At 52.5% G+C, this 22260-nt stretch overlaps 10 protein-coding genes across 10 annotated transcripts; 3 read left to right on the top strand and 7 right to left on the bottom strand.

Moving 5' to 3' along the window:
* Positions 1-175: 175 nt before the first annotated feature.
* On the bottom strand, positions 176-725 carry ASPVEDRAFT_90075 (uncharacterized protein; the record flags this gene model as incomplete). Its single annotated transcript, XM_040818725.1, has 3 exons — positions 176-340; positions 407-607; positions 669-725. The coding sequence occupies 3 exons, from the start codon at positions 723-725 to the stop codon at positions 176-178; spliced, it is 423 nt and encodes a 140-aa protein (XP_040674631.1).
* A 639-nt stretch (positions 726-1364) lies between these two features.
* ASPVEDRAFT_90076 (alpha/beta hydrolase) lies at positions 1365-2339 on the bottom strand (the record flags this gene model as incomplete). Its single annotated transcript, XM_040818726.1, has 1 exon — positions 1365-2339. One exon carries the CDS (start codon positions 2337-2339, stop codon positions 1365-1367), a length of 975 nt encoding a protein of 324 aa, XP_040674632.1.
* A 641-nt stretch (positions 2340-2980) lies between these two features.
* Positions 2981-4789, bottom strand: ASPVEDRAFT_90077 (uncharacterized protein; the record flags this gene model as incomplete). The annotated part of the gene is made up of 4 exons (XM_040818727.1): positions 2981-4051; positions 4102-4329; positions 4376-4542; positions 4591-4789. 4 exons carry the CDS (start codon positions 4787-4789, stop codon positions 2981-2983), a joined length of 1665 nt encoding a protein of 554 aa, XP_040674633.1.
* A 563-nt stretch (positions 4790-5352) lies between these two features.
* Positions 5353-8106, top strand: ASPVEDRAFT_48012 (phosphoketolase family protein). The gene has a single exon (XM_040813923.1). The coding sequence runs from the start codon at positions 5520-5522 to the stop codon at positions 7947-7949; it is 2430 nt and encodes an 809-aa protein (XP_040674634.1). The 5' UTR covers positions 5353-5519; the 3' UTR covers positions 7950-8106.
* An 891-nt stretch (positions 8107-8997) lies between these two features.
* Positions 8998-10155, bottom strand: ASPVEDRAFT_145302 (uncharacterized protein; the record flags this gene model as incomplete). The annotated part of the gene is made up of 1 exon (XM_040808054.1): positions 8998-10155. One exon carries the CDS (start codon positions 10153-10155, stop codon positions 8998-9000), a length of 1158 nt encoding a protein of 385 aa, XP_040674635.1.
* Positions 10156-10468: 313 nt separating this feature from the next.
* On the bottom strand, positions 10469-14344 carry ASPVEDRAFT_66686 (uncharacterized protein; the record flags this gene model as incomplete). The annotated part of the gene is made up of 8 exons (XM_040815903.1): positions 10469-10692; positions 10738-11121; positions 11173-11820; positions 12050-13209; positions 13255-13401; positions 13450-13659; positions 13703-14163; positions 14203-14344. The coding sequence occupies 8 exons, from the start codon at positions 14342-14344 to the stop codon at positions 10554-10556; spliced, it is 3291 nt and encodes a 1096-aa protein (XP_040674636.1). The 3' UTR covers positions 10469-10553.
* A 216-nt stretch (positions 14345-14560) lies between these two features.
* On the top strand, positions 14561-16150 carry ASPVEDRAFT_144913 (uncharacterized protein; the record flags this gene model as incomplete). The annotated part of the gene is made up of 3 exons (XM_040808032.1): positions 14561-14737; positions 14786-14887; positions 14930-16150. The coding sequence occupies 3 exons, from the start codon at positions 14561-14563 to the stop codon at positions 16148-16150; spliced, it is 1500 nt and encodes a 499-aa protein (XP_040674637.1).
* A 2318-nt stretch (positions 16151-18468) lies between these two features.
* On the bottom strand, positions 18469-19046 carry ASPVEDRAFT_180578 (RidA family protein). The gene is made up of 2 exons (XM_040808861.1): positions 18896-19046; positions 18469-18839 (listed from the first exon to the last, which is right to left on the bottom strand). Exons 1-2 carry the CDS (start codon positions 19005-19007, stop codon positions 18544-18546), a joined length of 408 nt encoding a protein of 135 aa, XP_040674638.1. The 5' UTR covers positions 19008-19046; the 3' UTR covers positions 18469-18543.
* Positions 19047-19216: 170 nt separating this feature from the next.
* Positions 19217-20496, top strand: ASPVEDRAFT_48016 (NAD-dependent epimerase/dehydratase family protein; the record flags this gene model as incomplete). The annotated part of the gene is made up of 5 exons (XM_040813924.1): positions 19217-19258; positions 19306-19490; positions 19539-19645; positions 19704-20308; positions 20356-20496. Coding segments are annotated over 5 exons (1045 nt in total), but the record flags the coding sequence as incomplete, so codon positions are not given.
* Positions 20486-22137, bottom strand: ASPVEDRAFT_144990 (uncharacterized protein; the record flags this gene model as incomplete). The annotated part of the gene is made up of 5 exons (XM_040808035.1): positions 20486-20985; positions 21038-21359; positions 21406-21591; positions 21637-21886; positions 21938-22137. The coding sequence occupies 5 exons, from the start codon at positions 22135-22137 to the stop codon at positions 20486-20488; spliced, it is 1458 nt and encodes a 485-aa protein (XP_040674640.1).
* Positions 22138-22260: the final 123 nt, after the last annotated feature.

Genomic DNA, 22260 nt, shown 5'->3' on the forward strand with positions numbered 1-22260 from the left:
TATGCATGCTAAACAAAATCAAGTACTGAAGCGATCGAGGAAACGACCTCCAGTCGGAAAACCTCTTGCAGTGCCCATCAGGTGTTGAAGTCCTTCATCGTCCATCTTCATAGAGGTACCATAAAGGATAAAAAGGGCCCAACTCCAGGAGAAGAACAACCGACGAAGTAAGCGCTTACTTGCCCTCGCACGCGTCCTCCTGCTGCAAGATGATATTCCAGTTATCAGGCTGGTAGAGAACACCACCAACAGTATCAAGGCCGTCTTCACGGCATTCACGACGAATAGACCTGAGACCATCAACGATATTCTGCATGTGGAGCTTGAGAGTGCTATCGCGCTATGGAGGAAAGGTGGTTGGTTAGTTTGGATATATGGAGGGGAAGGAGAAGGGTCGGATACGTACAGTGCTGCACCAGCGGACCTGAGCGCCCTTGAAGCAGGCGAGCTCCTTGCACGAATCGGCGTCGAGGTATATCGATTCCCTGTCCGAGTAGCCGGGGAGGGTGTCAATGCGGCCGCTGGTGACCTGGTCCATCAGACTGGTGATGTAGTCCACGCTTTTGATAGGGGGGTGAAGGCCCTTTCCCCAGCAGTCGATGGTGTGCTGGCGGAATTGTTAAATTGTTAGTATGGATTGTATCTTGGTGGCTGGAAAGGGGACATACACTGGAGGCCGCGGTGGCGAGCAGAGCCACAGGGAGCGTGAGGAGAGTGAAACGCATCTTGACGTGGAGATGTAACTAAGAATGGTAAATCAAGGAGGGTGACCCGACTGGCAGGAGCTGATAGTAAAAGAGTAGAAGAGAGGACGAAGGATAGTAGGAAAGATAATGAGAAGAGCTCTGGGGAAGACAGGAAGGTATAAATAATAGCTGAGTCTCAGTTATCAGGACCAGACTGGAACACAAACTGTCCAAAGAGCAGTGAGTGTATTCAAAGAAGTGTACTGGCTGTTCACTTGTTATATCTACATAGCCAATGAGCGCCAGGGAAATGAAACAGAGAGACTAAAGAAGCCTTGTTAAAGACAATTGAATAGATGTTTGAAAGCCGTTAGTGAATACACACAACACCCCTACCTTATGCACAACAACAGCTCTTAACTGTATCAAGTCACATTAGATATCAGTTTCCCATTCATGATATTTTAAGAATTGTTGATATTGCTGGGAGACTGGGCAATAGCAATGTTCCAATACAGGGTTATTCACCCATGCCAAACTCAATCCAACCCAATACCAAGCTTCATCAATATCAGCCTGGTTATTGAATACCAGCAGAATACATATGGTAACCCTAAGTCTTTACTGGGAATAGCGAGAATTCACTGACAGAAACTTCATGATATCTAGTCTAGTCTATCAACCCGACCTCTCCACCAACCTCTTCACCCACTCCAGCCTGGCCTGCATCGCCTTCTTGCTAACCTGCGCCTCCGGCGCAAAAGCATCAAAGGCATGCCACGCCCCAACCCAAACATGAAACTCCGTCGTCACCCCATCCCCCCACAACCGATTCGCAAAATCCACATCCTGATCCCGAAACACATCCGCCTCGCCCACATCCAAATATGTCGGCGGGAGGCCCCTCAAATCCGTCGCAGAGGCTGGAATCGTATAGATACTGGTACCTTTACGGTCCTTCCCCAATGCAAAGTCCAGCGCATGCGCCGTATCCTCTTTCGTCCAGGGCTGGACATCGCCGAATTGCTGCAACGAGGTCGAGGACGTCTCATCCGAGATCCAGGGGTAGAAGAGGAGTTGGCCGAGGATGGAGGGGCCGTTGCGATCGCGCGCAAGCAGGGATACACCGGCTGTGAGATTCCCGCCTGCTGAGCCGCCGCAGGTGATTAGCTTGTTGGGGTTGAAGCCGAGTTCGGCGGAGTGCGAGGCGATCCATTGTAGAGCGGCGTAGGAGTCTTCGACGGGTGCGGGCTGCGGGTGTTCCGGGGTGAGACGGTATTCTGCGCCGATGACGATGGCGCCCAGGGACTCGATGAGTGGGAATAAGGTGTTGAGGCCGTGGAAGCGATCGGAGGTGCAGAAGCCGCCGCCGTGGAAGTGGACGATGCCGATGGTCTCTGCGGCGGGTTTGTTGGTGTGGTGGGGGTTCTTGGAGCGGAGGATGGAGGCGCGGAGAGGGCCCGCGGGGCCGGGGATGTCGAGCTCGGTGTGGCTGATGGAGTCTTCTTTTCCTTTGCTGATGGCTTCCCAGCTCAGGCGGGCGGCATTTCGACGGGCATTGAGCTTGTCCTGGGGGACGAGGGCGCTGTTTTTGTCGAAGCGGTCCTGGGCGGGCTGCAGGTCGGGGTCGAGAGGTGGGCGGGGGAGGGACATCTTCAATCAATTGATGATGGGGCAGAGTCCCTGAGGAGGGGCAAGTATTTATTAATGAAGGGAGGGGCAGCTTAAATAATGCCGACCCACTGCTGCAATGATGTGATATGAGGAGCCCTATCTCCGCATGTGGGGAGCCACCAAGTAGGCTTATAGCAACATATAGCCTGTATTGGCATGCTCTTTAAGTTACCTCACTAGACCCGAGCACATTCCCATCAGCATCTCTAACCTCACACTCCTTCGGCCCGCCCAAGTTGTCACCGAGACAGTGGAACTGGCGCCCGGTGTTCCAGCAGTCTCCCTCGATGGTGAAGGTGCGGCCGTTGCCGGTGTTGTAGCACGGCGAGTGGTCGTTGAGGTATCCGTCGTTCCCGCGTTTCCATAGTGTCCTGACCGATGTGGGTCGGTGAGGCTGTAGGATGTGTATCCCAGAGCTGATATGGAATGACTCGAGTATTGCGTCTCAGGAGGTATACTAACCACATCATCTGCTTAATTACCTGGCTGGCCCACTGGGCTATGCAGTGATGGGCACCGGCTGCGGATAACGTCCGCGACAGCAGAACTTATGGCGATCTTCTAGATGTAATTATACCAATAAAACCGTTGAAGTCGATTATTAACCCATTACACGCGAGTCAAGACCCAAACGGAGTCAAATACCACATCTCCCTCTCCACCTCCAGTTCAGCTTCATACTCCCTCCCAAAAGCCCGCCAGAAAATATCCCCCATCACACCCCCTCCCATAGCGCCATACATAGCCTTGGTAAACTCCCAATACTCCGGCCGAAAGCCCGCAGACTCCCAATCCACAATCCCACTCAGACATCCGCCCTCCACAAGCAGATTACTCGGATGAAAGTCCGCGTGCGTAAAGTAAAAGTGCTCGTGGTCACGCGGAGAGAGACCCTTCAGCTCAACGACTCTTGAGAAGGGGACCTTGAGATGACTTGATAGGTGGTCATTGAATTCAGACTCTGTCTTGAACGGACCCCCAGTATCTCCTGGGATGCGGTGGTCCGTAATCGCGCCACCGAGGGAGTCACATATCAAATACGGTGACCGATTCGGGAGTCTGCGTAGCTGCTCAACACAATCCCTGATATCCCTCGCAAAGCGATCGCGCTCGGGGTAGGACATTAAGTGGCAGACCTCCTGAACTGGTACACCCGAGAGGCGTGTCATGAGGATATTAGCTATCCCGTCGGACTCCCAGGTGTCGATCAGTCGTGGGGCTGGGATGGTTGTTTTCTTTTCAATGAGTCTTAGAACATTTGGTTCGTTCTGTGGAGCGCGTGTGCATTGCTTCATGTATAGTCCGAATGGTAGGCGCTGGGCCCAAACACTGGCTTCGAGTGGATAGAGTCTGCGTCCGATTTTGTTTAGAAGTGTGTATACTGACACGCGTATATATTGTGGTACTTTCAGCCAAAGCAAGGTTAATGCATGTTTTAGAGTTTCCGGTACGTGAAGGTCTGGAAGTCGTGACTTTCGAGGCCACCCCCTGGCAACCTTATCCTCGATATAGAACAGATGTAATGCGGTGGCAAACCGAAAATGCACGTTGATCAAGAAGCTGCTCGGGAGGCGGAGTCGTTTAGGATCCGATGTAGCTAGCTGGAAATAATGCATTATATTTTCGAACGGAGTGCCGTCCCCTAGATATAAGCCGGAGATTTCCTCTGGGTAGAGACGACGTAGTCCATACTATTTTGGTTAGTCGCGAGTGCTACCAAATGTACCATGGAGGGTCTTACTCCGCAATTATCGGGATACTCATCTATAGGTGGTGGATTTCCACGTAATTCAGTCCGAGTACGAATATCGAGATGTCCTGCGCGAAATGCTTTATGTATACTTGGGGGAAGAGACAGGATATTCTGGAGCAGTGTCGGAGTATCATCTGGCTCGGTCTCAAGGAGCGTTCTGAGTCTGGAAACATAGTCCACAGATAGAAATGCCTCCAGTAGTGGCATTAAAACGTTCTGCAATGTCAAAACCGATCACCAGCATGATTCCAGTGCAGCTCACCTGATCACCAGAATCGAGACTCCGAATCATCGATGGGGGAATCACGTATGCAGGTTCTGTCTTGGATCCTGGAGAATGACTCGGTATTCGTCTCATTGTATAGTCCGCGCCATCCCGCTGAATAGCCAAATCTTGGACATGGCGGGGAATCGGGTCAAACGTCGTGACTAAAGGTATTAGCTGTGCTAGCAAAGATGCATATTCAGAACTGATACCTAAAGATACAAGATGTCTCCATTCCTGTTTGAGCTGGCGAAGGGTATTCTCCACTTGACCCTTAGATGCCTGGACTCTGGACAGAAGATAGCCAGCTGCCTTTTCTGGATGAACTGCACCCTCGACAAAGTGCTTCAGCAATAAATGCTCAGTAGGTGAGAGACTGGCATTAGAAATGATGTCCAATGCTGACTGCATGATTTACATGTACTAGCAGAGCTGAGATATTGATCCAGGTAGTCTTGACAAAGAATATCCGTCGCCGTGGACGGCTTGAGGTGTCTGTGCGAGGGGAACAAAGGGCACCAATCATAATCCCATGCTCATGCAGGTCTTGTTGGGCAGTTAATGAATATGCCAGCTCAATGTACATGGTTTGCGCCATATGCGTCCCCCTCCCGCGTGCTGCCTACAGCGGCTTTTGATTCACAAATACAAGAATCTATGCCATCACCTTCCACCAAAACAGCCTGTATATCCTCCTCTCAGATCTCGGCGCCGAGCGCCAGTTCGACTGGGAATTCTATCTCGCAATAACCGAAACCGACGGTCAACAGTACCACCTCGTCAACAATGCCGACCCAGACGCGTGTATAAAGAGCAAACCCATTCCGCACAGCACTGTTAATTGCTGTGGTATACTGCTCAGTGTTGACACCTACTGAATAAGGCATCCGTCCCAAACAGGAATAGCGACGGAAGCCGCGGATGCACAAGCCAGAACAGAACCAGAACCAGACCAGCAACGAACCAACAACCAACAACCACAACCAACGCGTCTGTTTGCTGCGCGTCATGACCTCCATGTCCATGAAGATGAAGACATACGTCACAGACTCGCTGCGCGGGGTTTATACCCTCAATGCACGCGCTCCAACACTCAACTGCAGATCGACACTATTGTCCCCTGTACCAGATTTAATATACAATGTCGAACAAAGCAGAAGAGAGCATCTCTGCGTACGGAGCTGCGCGTTCCACCGTTCCAGGGAAACCCCTCTCCGCTGAGGATGTGCGCAAGACGGACGCCTATTTCCGGGCCAGCTTGTACCTCTGCCTGGGCATGCTCTATCTGCGCGAGAATCCCCTTCTCAAGGAGCCTTTAAGGCGTGAACATCTCAAGTCTCGACTTCTAGGTCACTGGGGTTCCGATGCTGGCCAGTCTTTTACCTGGATTCATATGAACCGTCTGATCAAGAAGTACGACCTTGATGTGCTCTTCATCTCCGGACCGGGACACGGTGCTCCTGGAATCATCTCCCAGTCGTATCTGGAAGGTGTCTATTCCGAAGTCTACCCTGACAAGGCAGAAGACGAGCGAGGGATGCAGAAGTTCTTCAAACAGTTCTCGTTCCCTGGTGGCATTGGCAGCCATGCTACGCCCGAGACACCAGGCAGTTTGCACGAAGGTGGCGAGCTGGGATATTCCATCTCTCACGCCTTTGGGACTGTCTTTGACCATCCCAACTTGATCACGCTTACGATCGTTGGCGATGGCGAGGCGGAGACCGGTCCTCTCGCTACGAGCTGGCACAGCAACAAGTTCTTGAATCCTATCACCGATGGAGCTGTTCTGCCTGTTCTGCATCTGAACGGGTATAAGATTAACAATCCTACCGTGCTTGCTCGGATTCCTCACCAGGAGCTAGAAGCACTATTCCGCGGCTATGGATGGACCCCGTATTTCGTCGAAGGGAGTGACCTTCCAAGCATGCACCAGGCAATGGCCGCCACCCTGGAACACTGCGTCTTGGAAATCAAAAAGATTCAGAAAGAAGCCCGCGACTCGAAAAAGGCATCCCGAGCACTCTGGCCGATGATTATCTTGCGGTCGCCAAAAGGCTGGACTGCGCCGCGCGAAGTCGACGGAAAACATTTGGAAGGCTTCTGGCGCGCCCACCAGATCCCAATCACTGATGTTTTAACCAACCAGTCGCATCTGAAATTCTTGGAATCCTGGATGAAGAGCTACGGACCGGAGAGGCTATTCAAAGACGGTAAACTGATCCCTGAGCTGAGAGAGCTGGCCCCGAAAGGCAACTTCCGAATGAGCGCCAACCCTGTCGCCAACGGTGGTATCCTACGGCGACCACTCGATGTCCCTGACTTCCGCAATTACGCCCTCAAAGACCTTGAACCTGGGGTATCCGTCCGGCCTAGCATGGGCAACATGGCCAAGTTCCTCCGTGACGTGGTCGGCAACAACATGACCTCGTTCCGCGTCTTTGGCCCAGACGAGACTGAATCAAACAAACTCTCCGAGATCTATAAAGCAGGCAAGAAAGTCTGGCTGGGAGAATATTTCGACGAAGATAGCGACGGAGGAAACCTCACCACAACCGGCCGCGTCATGGAAATGCTCAGCGAGCACACCTGCGAGGGCTGGCTAGAGGGCTACGTCCTGTCAGGCCGGCACGGACTCCTTAACAGCTACGAGCCATTCATCCACATCATCGACTCAATGGTCAACCAGCACTGCAAATGGATCGAGAAATGCCTCGAAGTCGAATGGCGCGCCAAAGTCGCCTCGCTCAACATCCTCCTCACCTCCACCGTCTGGCGCCAGGACCACAACGGCTTCACCCACCAAGACCCGGGCTTCCTCGACGTCGTCGCCAACAAGTCCCCCGAAGTCGTTCGCATCTACCTCCCCCCCGACGGAAACACCCTCCTCTCCGTAACAGACCACTGCCTCCGCAGCACTAACTACGTCAACGTCATCGTCGCAGACAAGCAAGAACACATCCAGTTCCTGAACATGGACGACGCAATCTCCCACTGCACCAAGGGACTGGGAATCTGGGACTGGGCCAGCAACGACCAAGGCAGCGAGCCCGACGTGGTCATGGCAGCCTGCGGCGATGTGCCGACCCACGAAGCCCTCGCCGCAACAGACCTGCTGCGCCGCCACGTCCCAGGCCTGAAAATCCGCTTCGTCAACGTCGTCGACCTCTTCAAGCTCATTTCCACAGTAAACCACCCCCACGGCATGCCGGATCGCCAGTGGAAGGCCGTCTTCACTACAGACAAGCCTATCATATTCAGTTTCCACTCATACCCGTGGCTCGTGCACAGACTCACCTATAAACGCCCTGGCCAGCATCATCTGCATGTGCGCGGGTACAAGGAGAAAGGAAACATCGACACGCCGTTTGAGCTGGCCGTGCGCAATCAGACAGATCGGTATAGCCTGGCGATTGATGCGATTGACCGGATTGAGTCGTTGGGGAATACGGCGGCCGGGGCGAGAGAGAAGTTTTTGAATCTGCAGATGCTGGCCAGGAATGAGGCGTGGGATAATGGGATTGATCCGGATTATATCAGGAATTGGACGTGGAATTATCCGCGGGTGTCGTAGCAGTGGATATTTTAGTTTAACTGTTTGAGTATCTGTATTTTTCTATAACAGCCACCAAATCATCGGACAAAATTGCTCGTTTCTAATGAATTTTACACCATTTATGTAGCGTAAAGCGGCCGTCGAAATCCTGAATGAAGAAGTTACAGAATCACGCACCACCCAAGCCAAGCGTTGTTCTTTTCATCTTTGGCCTCCTTTTCCTTCCGTTCTGTCTCCGATTGCAATTCCTTTTCTTTCTCCAGCAAATCTCTCGTCGCTTCGATCTTAGTCCGGAGTTCCGCTTGGGAGATGTCTAGTCTGCCGGACATTTCTCGAAGATCATTGACTTGGCGATGAAGGAGACTGAGCTGTTCTTCGTGGTTCGTTGTCCGGGCTACCTGTAGTTTCAGACTGGACTGTACAGACTCTTGACTGGATACAGAAATAGCCGGATCCTCAGGGTCTTCAGTTTCCGGTGAGATGGTTGTTGCTTTCTTGTCGTTTCGCTTGGCATGCTTCCTCGTGTTGGATGGACCCTCTCCACTGGCCAGTACATCCGAACCTTGAGTGTCACTGTGCGTAGCGGATAGAGCAGTATCGGCCCTGCCATCTAAAGAACGTTGTCCATTGCCCTCAGAGCTTTGGTGCCCGGGCTCAGCTTGCAAGTTTGTCAATAGCTCAGCCTCAACCCTCGCCGCCTCGATCTTGTCATCAGCCCGTTGAAGGGACTTTAATGAGTCATCTGTCTCCTTGGTCATAACTCCCAAGAGGACAATTGAACTTAAGAGAAAGGCCATATACTCGTTGAATGCCGCGACCAGCCGGCCAAGTTGGCTACCAACGAGGGCGTATAATGCGTCACCAAGTGTTGTGATCTTGGTTTCCACGCCCTCCATCTCGGATGTATGAGCCTCACAGTGCTTGTTGCTCCTATCTACCTCGCCTTTTGACTCGTCAAGCGCCGCCTTGACTACTTCAAGGGCATGCTTAATGCTGGCATTTATGTCTTCGACAGAACTGGGAATGGCTTTAGTCAGATATCGTTTACAGTATGACGATGGATGACTTACTGGAATACGGGCCCCTGGGACGCACGCTCAGGCAAAGGAAGTGTTCCATCTGCAGGTCTCCATTCCTCCAGGACAGCCTTGGTACACGCCGCGGCGACCACAGCTGCATAGCCTTGCCACTCTTTGGATTTGTGGCAGTCCGCGTAGTCTGCCACGCTTTTGATCACAACGGTGGGCACATAATCCCATGTACCAGCACTTTCCATCTCGAATGCGATCACTTGCTCCTCTTTGACTATGTCTTCCCGGTGCTGCGCACTTTTCATCACCTGGTTGCTGCAAGCTATTCGACCAAAGTGAATACGGGGCTTTGGGGTATGTTCGCTATCTGCCACGGCCATATCGTCTCCATTGCCAGAAGGGCTGTGCGCTGATTGTATGCGACTGCGTTTTATCTGCTCCTCCGCGTCGCAACCTAAAACTTCGCAGGAGGCCTGCAGCGCGGCGTCGCAAACATCATCCGTTGCCCCCAGACAGCTATCACAAACAGCACAGGGATGCCGTCGATGCTTATGACGATAATCAGCTGGATACAGAATATCTCTGTCGGACCCTGGGTAGACTGAGCCCCGAAACTTTGCTCGGCCACAGATCTCAGCAGTGTATTTAGCCGTTTTATCTCTGATTCCGTCGTGGGATGTAGCACCGGACAGCTTGTTCGCAAACGAACCAATCTCGCGATTCGATCCCTTGGGGGTACCGTTTGTTCGTACATACCGATTGGGATACCGCTTCCCACGGTCGAACTGAACCACCTCAGTGCTGATAATCACATCGCCGAGGACAATTTCCTCGCCACTAGAGGTTGTTGGCACACCACCACAGACGCCGACAACCAAGGCCATTTTAATCCCTCTAAAGCTCGATTTGAGGCTGGCCGCAGCCCCAGCTGCGTCCCCTATGCCGGTGTCACGCATGTACACAAGGACCACATGTTGGTTGGCCAATCTCCCCGTCGTGTAGCTGTTTGTGTCCCCATCGGCCTTTCCGTAGGAGAAGTCGTCCGCTTCGTACACCTCGTCCAATAGAGCCTCGATTGCGTTTCGCTCAACGGTCAAGGCGCAGATGATGGCGATTTCGAACCCGGCTCGTGTTGCTGGGCGGCAACGGTGGCTTGTAGGAGCATAGGTAGTTGGGGCATGCGGACTAGCCATATCTTAATTCCTCAGAGATTCCAAGGCATCTAGGCGGATTTGAATATGAGGCAGAGAAATGTGAACTGCTGGAAGTAAGCGCCTTTGGGCGCGTGGCTGTGTTGATGTGCGGGGTGCAAACCATGGTATCTTGCTGAGTCAGGGAACAGCCTCGTGCAATCGAGCTGCTCAGTGGCTAGGTATTTTCTGGTGAGGATGGGCGTTGTCTAGATGATGGCTTGAGCAAGAAGCTACGAATCTAAACAGAAACATCCGTCTTTACGCAGCGTGTCCGACGGGATGGTGGAGTACCGTAGGGAATGTGGATTGATTAGGCAGATCAGTTAGGCAGATCGGAATTACTTAGGCGAATTCTATAGGAAAGATCGAGGATATATCACAAAGTGACACCAATTTGCCTACACCGGGGTCTTTGGTGTGATTCGCAGCGGACAGCTTGTAATGCCCATCTCCGGCATGCCAGCATACTCAAGCGGCCCATCTACTTCGAACTCCGCCGAATTGCGCAAAATGACAGAAAGGCCAATTAGCAATGCCCTAATTACGTTAGCCCTTCGTCCTATAAGGTAAAGTACAACTTACATCCGCGCCAACGGCATGCCCGCACATCTATGCCTCCCACGTCCAAATCCCAAATGGGAGGTAATATTCGGACGATTGAGAATAAACTCATCAGGGTCAGGAAACACCTCAGGATCACGATTCGCCGCGGCGTATGTCATCGTAATCGGTGTTTTCGCGGGGATTGTTCGACCGTGCAGCTGTATATCCCGGGATGGCGTCCGACAGAAGCCGCGGTATGGTACGTAGAGCCGGACGAACTCTTCAACTGCAGCGGGGATCAGGGATGGGTCTGCGCGTAGCCTAGCCTGGAGAGACTTATCCTGTGAAAGATGGTTACACATAACCCCAAAGAGAAGCGGCGGCGCAACCATCCCGACGACGAGAGATTGTCTTAGGGCACCACTACTCGATTAGCATCTACCACGCAGACATATATCGTGGTAGGGATCGTACATCAAAAGCTCATCATCCAGAGGCATTCCGTTAGAATCCCTCTCCAACAACAACGAACTAGCCGGATCCTGCTCCGGATCCCTCGGACTAACCCGTCTATCCGCAAACAATTTCCGCGCAATCGCATACAACTTCTCCGACTGCGCAGAGGTCTCCTTCGGATCCTGTCGTCGCCATGCATTCACCCAAGCCGCAGCCGTGGAAGCAAGCATCGGCGCCGTCTCATCCTCCAGATTCAGCCACGCCGTCTCAACCCACGCGGCGAACATGGCGCTGAATTCGCCGCAGATATCGCCCCCTCTATTTGAGAGCAGTTTGGCGAACTCGCGCTCTGCATGTTGTGTTAATACCGGTTCCAACCGTTTCAGCCTTTTCGGGCGCAGCGTGCGATCTAGTGCTGTTCGGTAGGGTGTATGTGCTGGCGGGTCGGTGTTGAGTGGTGGACGTCGAATACCACGCGGATCACTGGGGATGACGGCCTTTACCGAGGAGATGAATGTCTCTGTATCTGATGCTGCGGTTTTGACGTCCTCGTAGCGTGTTAGCAGGTAGAAACCGCCGTTGTCGGTTGTGTGTGCGACGGGGCATTTTGAGCGTAGGGCTGCGAATTGCGCGTAGATATCGGCTGGGTTGTTGTCTTTGATTAAGCTGAAGTCGTGCGATTCGACTTCTGTTGTTGACATCTTGGCTGTGGATGGTATCGTCGGCAGTTGAGAACGGTAGGATTATTGCCTAGGTATTTTATACAGCTCGACCTAATGTACATAGTGGGGACACAAAGAATGGGGACAATATAGACACGAGTCAGGTGGGGACAATCACCTTGACAGCTATTCCGGTAGTAATATTCAATAATAATATCAATTACAACTCGCACCGCTCGATATAAGCACTAACAACCTCCTCCATCTCCACCGCAACCCCCCACTGCAGCGACAGCCCCCTAAGCAGCGTCCGTATAGCCGTTAAATCATACGCCAAGTCACGAACAACATACTTCTCCCTCGACAGACCCTCAACACCAAAAGCCCCCTCAATAAACTGCATCGTCTGCTCCCCATCCCCAACCACCTTACCAGCGCCCGAATCCTGCAGCCCCATCAAGGCCACATCCCAATCTACCTCCGCCGGAACAACAACCTTACTCACCCCCGCAAGAATAAAACTCGTAAACGTCGCGGCCGCCGCAAATACCGCACCAGGAATGTTCACATCAAACGCAAGGCCCAGCGGCAGTTGCGCTGCAATAGCCTGCATACTCACCGCATGAAGCAGCGTCGCCCGGCCGGCGAAACTATGCGCCCACCGCGCTGGGTTAATCAGACTCTCCTCCCGCTGGCTCCCGCCGAATATCCCCTGTTTTATCCCGAACAGGTGGCACATGCGCCGCGTTCCGCGCGCGGTACTTGCTGCTGTGTCTAGGCAGATGGAGTGCCATTGGAGGAGGGCCGTGAGCCGGTCTGTGGGTGTGAGGGTTTGACTGGTGAGGATATTCTGGCGGAGTCGTCTTAATACAACCAAGAGGTCGTGTCGCGATGGCATACCCACCGGCGCGGGGTTTGTGCGGTTCGCTTCTGAGACAAGACACCGGATTCCTTCGAGGATGACTTTATGGTGGAAAAGCGATATATCGTACCGCGCTTTCTCGCCGTTACTTGAAAAGAGGGAGTGGTAGACATCGCAGAACCGTACCCTGCTTGACGGCCGTATATGAACCAGCCACTCATCCGGACCTGTAGCAGCAAATGCTGCATCGCTGCTAGGCAGTAGGAGCGGATTCGCCGTATGGCGCGCGAAAGTCGGGTTCCCGCTAAACTGCGAGACGACGCCGTCGACGATATACAGACCGAGCAGGGTGCGGAGCATAGTCTCGTGCGCGATCCAGCGCCGCCAGGCGTGTTGTTTACCCGCAACACTATCTGAGTTGGTGGGCAGCGGGACTGAAGTTGTATCAGCGGCGTCGTACATCCCGCAGTGGCTTGCCCAGTGGATGCCGATGCCGTGGAAGACTTGGCTTGTTGTGCGGAATGTGCGATTCTAGAACATTTAGTATTATTACGATCGTTAGGGTAGATGGGGTACCTTGGATAGGGCGGCGTAGATCTGGCTCAGCAGGACGGTCTGGACGAGTTCCACGCCTGTACAGCAGTCGGATGGCCGCCGGCGGGTTATCATTGTATGCCATGATGTTGCTACGGCAGTGTGTGCGAGGCGCCATAGCACGTCGGCCTACATTGTTAGTGGTGTTGTAGCTTGCAGCAGGAGACGGGGGTATACCTTTTCAATTGCATCTTGACTACCAAGGAACAACGCGCCTAGGGCGATCGCATTAAGTAGAAGTGGCGGAGCACAGTCTCTGAACACGAATGTCGGACGGTGGAAGATGGGAAACATGGGGATGATGTTTTCAAAGAACATATGCAGGCTGCCGTCGAGGAACCGCGACGTCAGACCGGTGAGACTTGCTGGCGCTGTGACGGTCGAAAGCTGCTACCGTTAGATCAGAGTTGTCACATAGGTATGCACTTACTGTATCAGTAAGTAAACTGTTGAGAGACTGGATTGCCTGCCGGCCATCGTCAGCAATCGTGCTGTTTGGGGAGTTTTCGTAGACTCCTATTTCCCCCGTATCGAGCAGGCCAGCTGTCGACGGGGCTAATGCAAGAGGCTGCTGCCAGAGCGTCGGATCGATAGACATGATATTATGCAGCAGTTCCTCTGAATCAGGCCACAGCAGTCCAGAGGCTAAATCTTCTGACATCGGCCGTGGCTCTTCCATAGGCGTCTGATATAGCGGCATGCAGTCCGGGAGCTGTGTTGATGCATGCTCCATAGGCCAGTCAGCAGCTGTAGACAGACTCTGCGGCGTAATCCGAGCAGCGTTGTCCGTAAAATCAGAATCTGAATGAATCCGAAGATGGCGGTTCAAGACATCCTGACGAGAGAAACATCGTGCACAGACCGAGCAGGAGAATGGTTTCGAACCAGTATCTACCAGATTAGCTATACTCTAATAATATATCTATTAACATACGAATTCGCTCGTGTCTCTGCTGTCGTTAGCATATTTCTCTAAAATAATAGGGATAGGTACCTGAAGGTGCTCGCGCTTGGTATATCTCTTAGGGCAGAAGCCACACTGTAGGTTGAGCTTCTTGCGCGGTCGAGTCATGGCGAAATGGCGAAATGGAGACAGAATAGATTAACAAACTCGAATGCGACTGGGGGCTGTCTCCATTTATGGTCCCCACTGCCGACCCCGCAGACTGACCCCGGACTGTGGAGAGTGACGCTATCCCCGTTGCATATAGATGGGGACACGCTGATCACCTTTTAAGGAGCCCCCTCGGTGTTTCAATGTTGGCCAACTCACCTAGAACAATTTTCCATGGAGGTCACTCGCGTGGATAAGCCTTCCCTGGCGGAGGTCGAGGATGCGAAAAGGGTCGTGGCAACAGAGGTCTCGCATTATGAGCCTGTGTCGGAGGAGGAAAAGGCGCTTGATCGCAGAGTCAATCTCAAGTTGGACTTTATCCTGTTGTTGATTCTGGCAATTGGGTTTATCGTGCGTTCTCGCCCTCGTATGTTGGACATTCATATCTAACAGGGACAGCTCCTTGGAATCGACAAGACCAATGTCGGATTCGTCGCGACAAGCACCTTCATCGAGGACGCCAACCTCCATCCAAACGACATTCCCAACTCTCTATCACTGGTAGGTACCTTGTCCTAAGGCTATGGCTATGCTGACCATCAGTTCTCCGCTACGTACGTACCCCTGCAACCCGTCTCTTCCATGATCGGGCGCTACATCGGCCCTAAATGGTGGGTATGCACCCTCATGATCGTCTGGGGGAGCATCTGCATAGCCCATATCGGGGTGAACAGCACACCAACGTTCCTCGCATTGCGCCTCCTCCTCGGTGTAGGCGAATCAGGCTTCACCCCAACCGCATACTACTACATGTCCCTATTCTATCCGAAATTCTCCCTCGGCTTCCGCATGGGTCTGTTCTCGGGGATGTACTCTGTCGCTGGGGCGTTTGCTGGGCTGTTAGCTTACGGTCTGCTTCACCTTGATTCGGAGATACTACACGGCTGGCAGACGGTGTTTCTCTTCGAGGGCGCGTTGACTGTTTTCGTGGCCATTATCGGCCTTCTCGTCCTGCCCATTTCACCAGGGACAGCGTGGTTCTTAACCGCTAAAGAACGGGAGCACGCAGCAAAACGCATGGCGGCGGACGATGCACACGCCGGAGATACATCAGAGCATGAATCGAACATTACACTCCGCGACGTGAAAGACGTGCTGAAAGACTGGAAGAAGCTGCTCATCGTCGTATGCAACATCCTCAGCGTCCTCCCCGTCACAGCATTCACCACTTTCCTCCCACTCATCGTCGAAGGGATGGGATACGAAGGGGTCAAAGCAACACTCATGGCCGTCCCCCCATTCATCGTCGGAACAGTCGGACTGATTATCATCGTGTACTCCTCCGACCACCTCAAAGAGCGCAGTCTGCACACCGTCTTCGGGATGGCACTCGGGCTGATCGGGTGTGTGGTGATGGCCACGTCAGGGAACGAGAAACTCCGCTATGGCTTCGCGCATGTTTGTCTGGCTGGTGTATTCGTCGGCGGGCCACTGGTCGCTGTATGGCTGGCCTCGAATACACCGGGGAAGGCGGCCAGGTCGATTATCCTGGGTATCAATGGGTGGAGTAACCTCGCTGGAGTGATTGCGGGGCAGCTGTTCAAGTCGAGCTATGCGCCGGGATATAGGTATCCGCTGGTTGTGACGATGATACTGATTGCGGTGGGGATGGTGGGATTCTGTGCGATGCGAGGGCTGTATATGTGGGAGAATCGCCGGAGGAGGAGAGTTATTGTGTCTTGGGATGAGAGGGAGTATGCAGAGGAGCAGGCAAGAGTGGATAGACGGGGGGATCAGAAGGTTACCTGGGTTTATGCTTATTAATTAGGATATGTTCCTATTCAATTAATATTCCTCAACTGTGTTAGTTTCTGTGTTGTGTTGTTGTGGACGATCCGCAGCAATTCAGCCGCAAAACTCAAACAATCATCCTCCTCTTAACTCTTCACCACCACAATGCCACCAACCCTGCCATACGAGCTCATCCACCAGATAATCGTCCCATTAATTCCAGATAGTTCATACTGGAGCGGGAACGACCGATTTGGTCGGTCGCCTAACGCGGCATTCCGGCAATTGCTGCGTCTGCGGCTCGTCAGCAGTAAACCACCCCACCCTTGTAATACTTCCCCTCGGTATCAACTAACACGCGCCAGGACTTTTCGACGCCGTTATTATAGATGTCTTTGTCAATGCGATCCGGGCAAACCGTCTCGGGCGCGATCTGGGATTACGGCGTGGTCCACCGTCCCTCTCGACCATGGGGATGACCAGACGCCTCCTCAAAGGTTTTCTAGAGAGGTACCAGTCGGACCCGGAGGTTAGGAAATTTCCATTAATTAGCACGATCCATCGAGCCGTGGAAAGGGCGGTTAGCCTGTTTGCACGCCACGGTAGTACTCATGCAGAGCTGCGCGTGTGGTACAGCGATGGAATGATTGCTGTCCTTGTCGGGATACTCGGGTCGGATCTGCTCTTGTCGATTCTCGGCGGTGGAGATGATTTGGAAGATCTGGAAGGACAGGAAGCCGATGCGGCGGTGCTGATGGCGGCGGCGTATTTGGGGCGACTCGATCATATCGTTGAACTACTTGCCCGTGGTGTCGAGATCAACTGCGATCCTCGAGATAAATGGGTTTATCCACCGCTGATGGCCGCAGCTCTGGCCGGCAATATCGACGTGGTCAAGTTCCTGCTGCAGAAAGGTGCTGACTTGAATACACTCACTGCTGGAAACGGGTATAGTGCGCTGCATTTTGCTGCGTTAGCTGGCCACGCAGACTTGATCGACTTCCTCCTGGGCCATGGTTTAGAGGCTGATGTCCGGGATAACGATGGGGGTACGCCGCTCCATTTCGCCGCTGTGTGTGGGCATGCGCAGGCTGTCCGTCGGTTGCTAAGCAGCGAGGTCAATGTCAATAGACGTGATCGCCTGAATTGCTCTCCCCTAGCTTGGGCCGCAGCAAGAGGCTATGAAGAGGTCGTTATGGCACTCTTAGATTGCAAGAAAGTGGATATTGACAGTACCCACGACCTGGGCCGCCCACAGCAAACTGTAACGGAGATAGCCGCATGGGCAGGGCACGAGAGAATCTTCAATCTGCTATTCTCTTATTCTCCCAAACCCACGGAAAGTCTCTTCGCTGCAGCGCTTTGCGGCAACGGCGTCAGCATCGTGAAAAGCCTGGTAGAGGCTGATCCCGATATAGTGGAAGCGTACGAGAGTGATAGAGAATGCAGTGCACTGCTCGAGCCTGCCAGGAATGCAAACGATGAGCTTCTTGCGTACATGCTATCGCAGGGCTACGGATCTATCAACCGGGGCAACGGCTACGGGTACACACCGTTGCATCTTGCAGTTATGGCCGGGAGCACCAGCACTGTCAAGCTTCTGCTTGATCACCCAGCGACAGATATCAACATCAACTTAGAGCCATACTCTATCTCCACCCCACTCCACTGCGCTATTGCATCGCGGGGCCCGACGCTGGAGATATTGCATCTTATGCTTGATAACCGGGGACTTGACCGAAGCGCCGTGCACACTGACGGTCAAACAATCTTCTTACATGCCGCTAGATCGGGGGCTGTACATATAGTGGAAGCTTTGCTTTCTCGCGCCGAAGCCGACATCCACGCCGTCGACAACGAAGGAAACAATGCTCTGATGATTGCAGCCCGGTGGGGACACCTAGACGTCTTCAACATTCTGTTAAAAGTACCAGGAGCAAGGCTCAAGCAAAGGAACAATGGTGGCCGAACGGCTCTTTTCCTAGCAATGGCACATGGACAGGTACACATTGTTGAGCGCTTCTTGGAACGCGACCTGAATATAACAGCGGAGTTCTTTCAAGATTGTCTCCTAGAGGAGCCTGGTCCTGACACGGTGGAGATGAGATACGCCCTGGCTGATGACGCTTGGTTGGGGGTTTCTGACCTTGATGTTGGCTTGGATTTGCTGAGGGAAATAAAGCAGGCGTTGGAGATGGTGGCAGCTCATGTGGAAATGCTCTCGTCTAATCAATAAATACTCTATCTAAGTTCAGATCTTGACACTTGAAGCATATCAATACGGAGTTACGGATAAAGAAGGAGTATCCGATCCATCTACTCGGCCTGTCCTCTTACTTCATGCACATATTCCGACGACAACAAGACTCTTCCAGATTAAATCTCTGAGTAGATACAATCCCCTCCTATTTCCGTTTTATTTACATCTAATTAGGCACATGTGCCACAACCTCAATCTCAACCCTCATATCATCCTCACCCAACCTGGTAACACCAACACAAGTCCAAATCGGCTCATGACCGGGACAATACTTATGAAAATTCCTCACCATGGCCGCAAGGGCCTCGTCATTAATAGGCACATGGTACGAATTCACCCGGAAGACCTGGCCCCAGCCCTCCCCGCCGGCGTCGCGCAGGTTGTGCTCGACATTGTCGAAGGCCTGGTCGATCTGCGCGTTGATTTCTTTGTAGAATTCGCCGGTTTCTCTGTTCCAGCCGCCTTTCCATTACCGTTAATATTCATATTGATATTTCGTAGATACTGGGTTAACGTACCCTGTCCGGCGCACTCGATGCGGTCGCCGATGCGCACGGCCTGGCTGTACTTGAAGTTCTTGCGGTTGCGTTCGCCGACGCCTTTGTAGTTGAAGTATTGGAGGTGGGACATGATTAATGGTTCAATTTGAATTGACTGGATGTGGTAACTCTTGGGACAGTATTTAAGAATTTAAGTATTTAAGTGTTCAAGTACACCAAGAGACTGCTTACAAATGGCTGGCGGGATACATATTCCGCCGTCCACGTCATGCCACAGATATATATAGATAGTATTTAGAAAATTTCAACTGCAATAATCAATTCAGTCTGCAGCTACCAAATGAGTTCCAAAATACTTTTGGCCGGCGCCACGGGCTACGTGTTAGTTTTGAGTATCATTCCCACGTTGTCCACTACTAACTAAACAGAGGAGGAACCGTCTTGAGCACGCTCCTAAACAGCCAAGATGAGGCAGTAAATAATGCATCCATATCTGTTCTTGTCCGGAATAAGCAGCAAGCAGAGGTTCTGGAACAAAGAGGCGTTGCTACTGTCCAAGTTGGCGACTATACCGATACAGCTGCCATCGCGGAGCTAGCCAGCAATTATGATGGTCGGTCTGCCCTCATCACTGAACACCTTACACTACTAACTGGAATAGTTATTATCAATGGCGCCTCTGGCTTCGACCACGGTCTCGCAAACGCATTACTCGCAGGCCTCGCCCAGCGCAAGCAAACCCTCGGCGTCGAGGTCCATTATATCCACGTTAGTATACCTTACCCCTTAAGGCTGCCTCACTGATCATAGATAAAAATGAATGCAGACATCAGGAACAACAAACATCGCCGATAGTCCGACACTGGGTCTATATCCCGGGCACCAGGCAGACCCGATATCCGACTCCTCCCCAGCCCAGCTCACCTCGACACTTCGAAGACTAGACGCCGCAGCGCCGTATACCCAGCGCAGTGTTGAACTCGCCGTGCTGGATAAGGGGAACGCCACCGGCGTTAGAACGCATAGTATTTGTCTTCCCATGCTGTTTGGGATTGGGACGGGTCTATTCCGGACAGTGTCGGGGCAGATCCCGATCCTGGTTGGTGGTGCTATGCAGGCTCGGCAGGTGTGGCTTGTTGGTGATGGGTCTGCTTTGAAGGCGTATGTTCATATAAAGGATGCTGCGATGGTTTATGTCCTTGTTTTGAGTAGGGTTCTTCGTGGTTTGCCCGTGCCGTTTGGTGAAGAGGGTGTTATATTTGCTGGAGACCGTGAGTATAGTTGGAATGAAGTTGGGGAGAGGATTGCGAGTGTTGGAAAGGCGCGGGGTGTTCTTGATACAGACAGGATTAAGTACGTGAGTATGCAGGAGGGGGCGCGTCTGTTGGAGATGGATGATATGCAGTACGTTGAGGCTGCGTATTTGTCGAGGTATGACCATACTTTATTGAGCTCATGGATTACAGCTAATTTCATAGTGCGAGGGTAACTGCAGATGTTGCTCGGAGCCTGGGTTGGCAGCCGGTGCACTCTGATGAGTTTGACAAGTACTTCCATGATGTCTGGGAGATTGTAGCTAAATAATTACGTCCTATACATCCAGTCTAACTAGACTTTACTCCTACCCCTCAACTCCCCCGCCATAACAACCGCATGGTCAGCCCTAACAACAGGCCACCTATGAAAGAAATACGCAAAAAGCGCCGCACAGATACAAAGCACACCCAACCAACTCGTCGTCGTCGCAAAGCCCGCAATATACCTCGGCGCATCCTTATCCGGCCACAGCCACGACGAATAAATCGAGCTCGCATTGCCAATCGCATTTATCAGGGCAATGGCAACTGCCCGCTTCGCTGCCGGCTGCGGGATCACATCGGACACCCACGTCTTCACGAGCGGCGAGCAGCCGTAGATTGTGCCGAAGGCGAAGATGGTCAGCACGTACTGCGCCGTTCTGTCGGCTGTTGTGGCCACGGCGATGAAGAGGATGCAGCCTACGCCGGACAGACCGCAGATGAATTGCCATTTGGCTTTGTATCTGTCTGCGAGGTAGCAGCAGGCGACGACGTAGACTAGTGCGGCCATATATGCTGGGATTGTATGGTCTATTGAAGGTGAGTACTGGCGTTTGTATACTGGGGGGTATGTATGTCTTACATTGTCCATCGGGTCCTGTCCAACCGAAGCTCTCAACAAGGGTGGGAATGAAGTACTGCATCGTCTGGGAACCGGTTACAAGCACAAAGAGGAAACACTGCGCCCACACCCTCCAGTCGCGGCAGGTCATTTTGAATGCTTCCCAGTGCGGGATGTGCTCTGCGCCGGTGCCTTGGGTTAGGGCGATTCCGTCGACGGCGAGTCTGTTGCAGGCCAGGAGTCTCTCCTCTTCGTTTAAGAAGCGCTTGCTGGTTGAAGGGTAGTCTGGCATGAGGAAGTAAATGATTATTGCGGCCACGATGGAGCCGAGACCTTCGAGGATCTGCTATTGTCAGAATTTCATCCAATTATATGATTAGGGAACTGACAAATAGCCATCTCCAGCCTGGTAGTCCCGAGACACCATTCATATGCTCGGTTATGACACCGGCTAGGAGACCAGATATCGCCCCAGCTAGAGGGACAGATGTATACAGAAGTGCATATCTCGTCGCCAGCTCATACCGTCTATACCATGACGATAGGAAGAACGCACATCCGGGTGCAAAGCCAGCCTGCATACATTAGAGGTGACAGAATATTTGGGTTGTTGGACATACCTCAGCAAACCCAAGCAAGAAGCGCATTCCAGCTAACTGGCTCCAGTTATGCGTCGCGCCCATAAGCGCAGCAAAGGTTCCCCAGACAAGAGCCAGTCCAGGAAGAAATACACTCGGTCGTACACGCGTCAAGATCATGTTCGCCGGGACCTCGAAGACGAGATACGAGACAAAGAAGACAAGCACGATGATAGAATACTGCGACGAGGAAAGTCCAAATTCATCCTCCAGGCCGCCGGTTTTGGCGTTTCTAGAGTAGTCAGTACAAATCATCCAGTAATACTCCAGTAGGCTTACATACCCAATATTAGCCCTGTCAAGATACCCCAGTAGATACAAGACCCAGCAGCACGGCAGGATGCGCCAGTCAAGCTTGCGAACAAGTTTCTTTTCCTCGGTGGTATTCTCAACCCATTGTGAGACGATACGCTGTGCTTCAACTACATCCGCCGCGAGATGCTTCTCGTCCAGGTCATGTCCGTCGGTAGAGACACGCTCCATATGCTGGTGCTGGCTCAGGGAACCCTCTTTCTCTTGCGACATGGTGTAAGACCTAAGAGAGTATGTCAGAGCTTGTTTGAACGATGGCCCACGTGAGGGTGATCCCTTTATATAGACAAGCTC

This window comes from Aspergillus versicolor (assembly GCF_001890125.1).
Source record: "Aspergillus versicolor CBS 583.65 unplaced genomic scaffold ASPVEscaffold_17, whole genome shotgun sequence".
NCBI classification, from domain to species: domain Eukaryota; kingdom Fungi; phylum Ascomycota; class Eurotiomycetes; order Eurotiales; family Aspergillaceae; genus Aspergillus; species Aspergillus versicolor.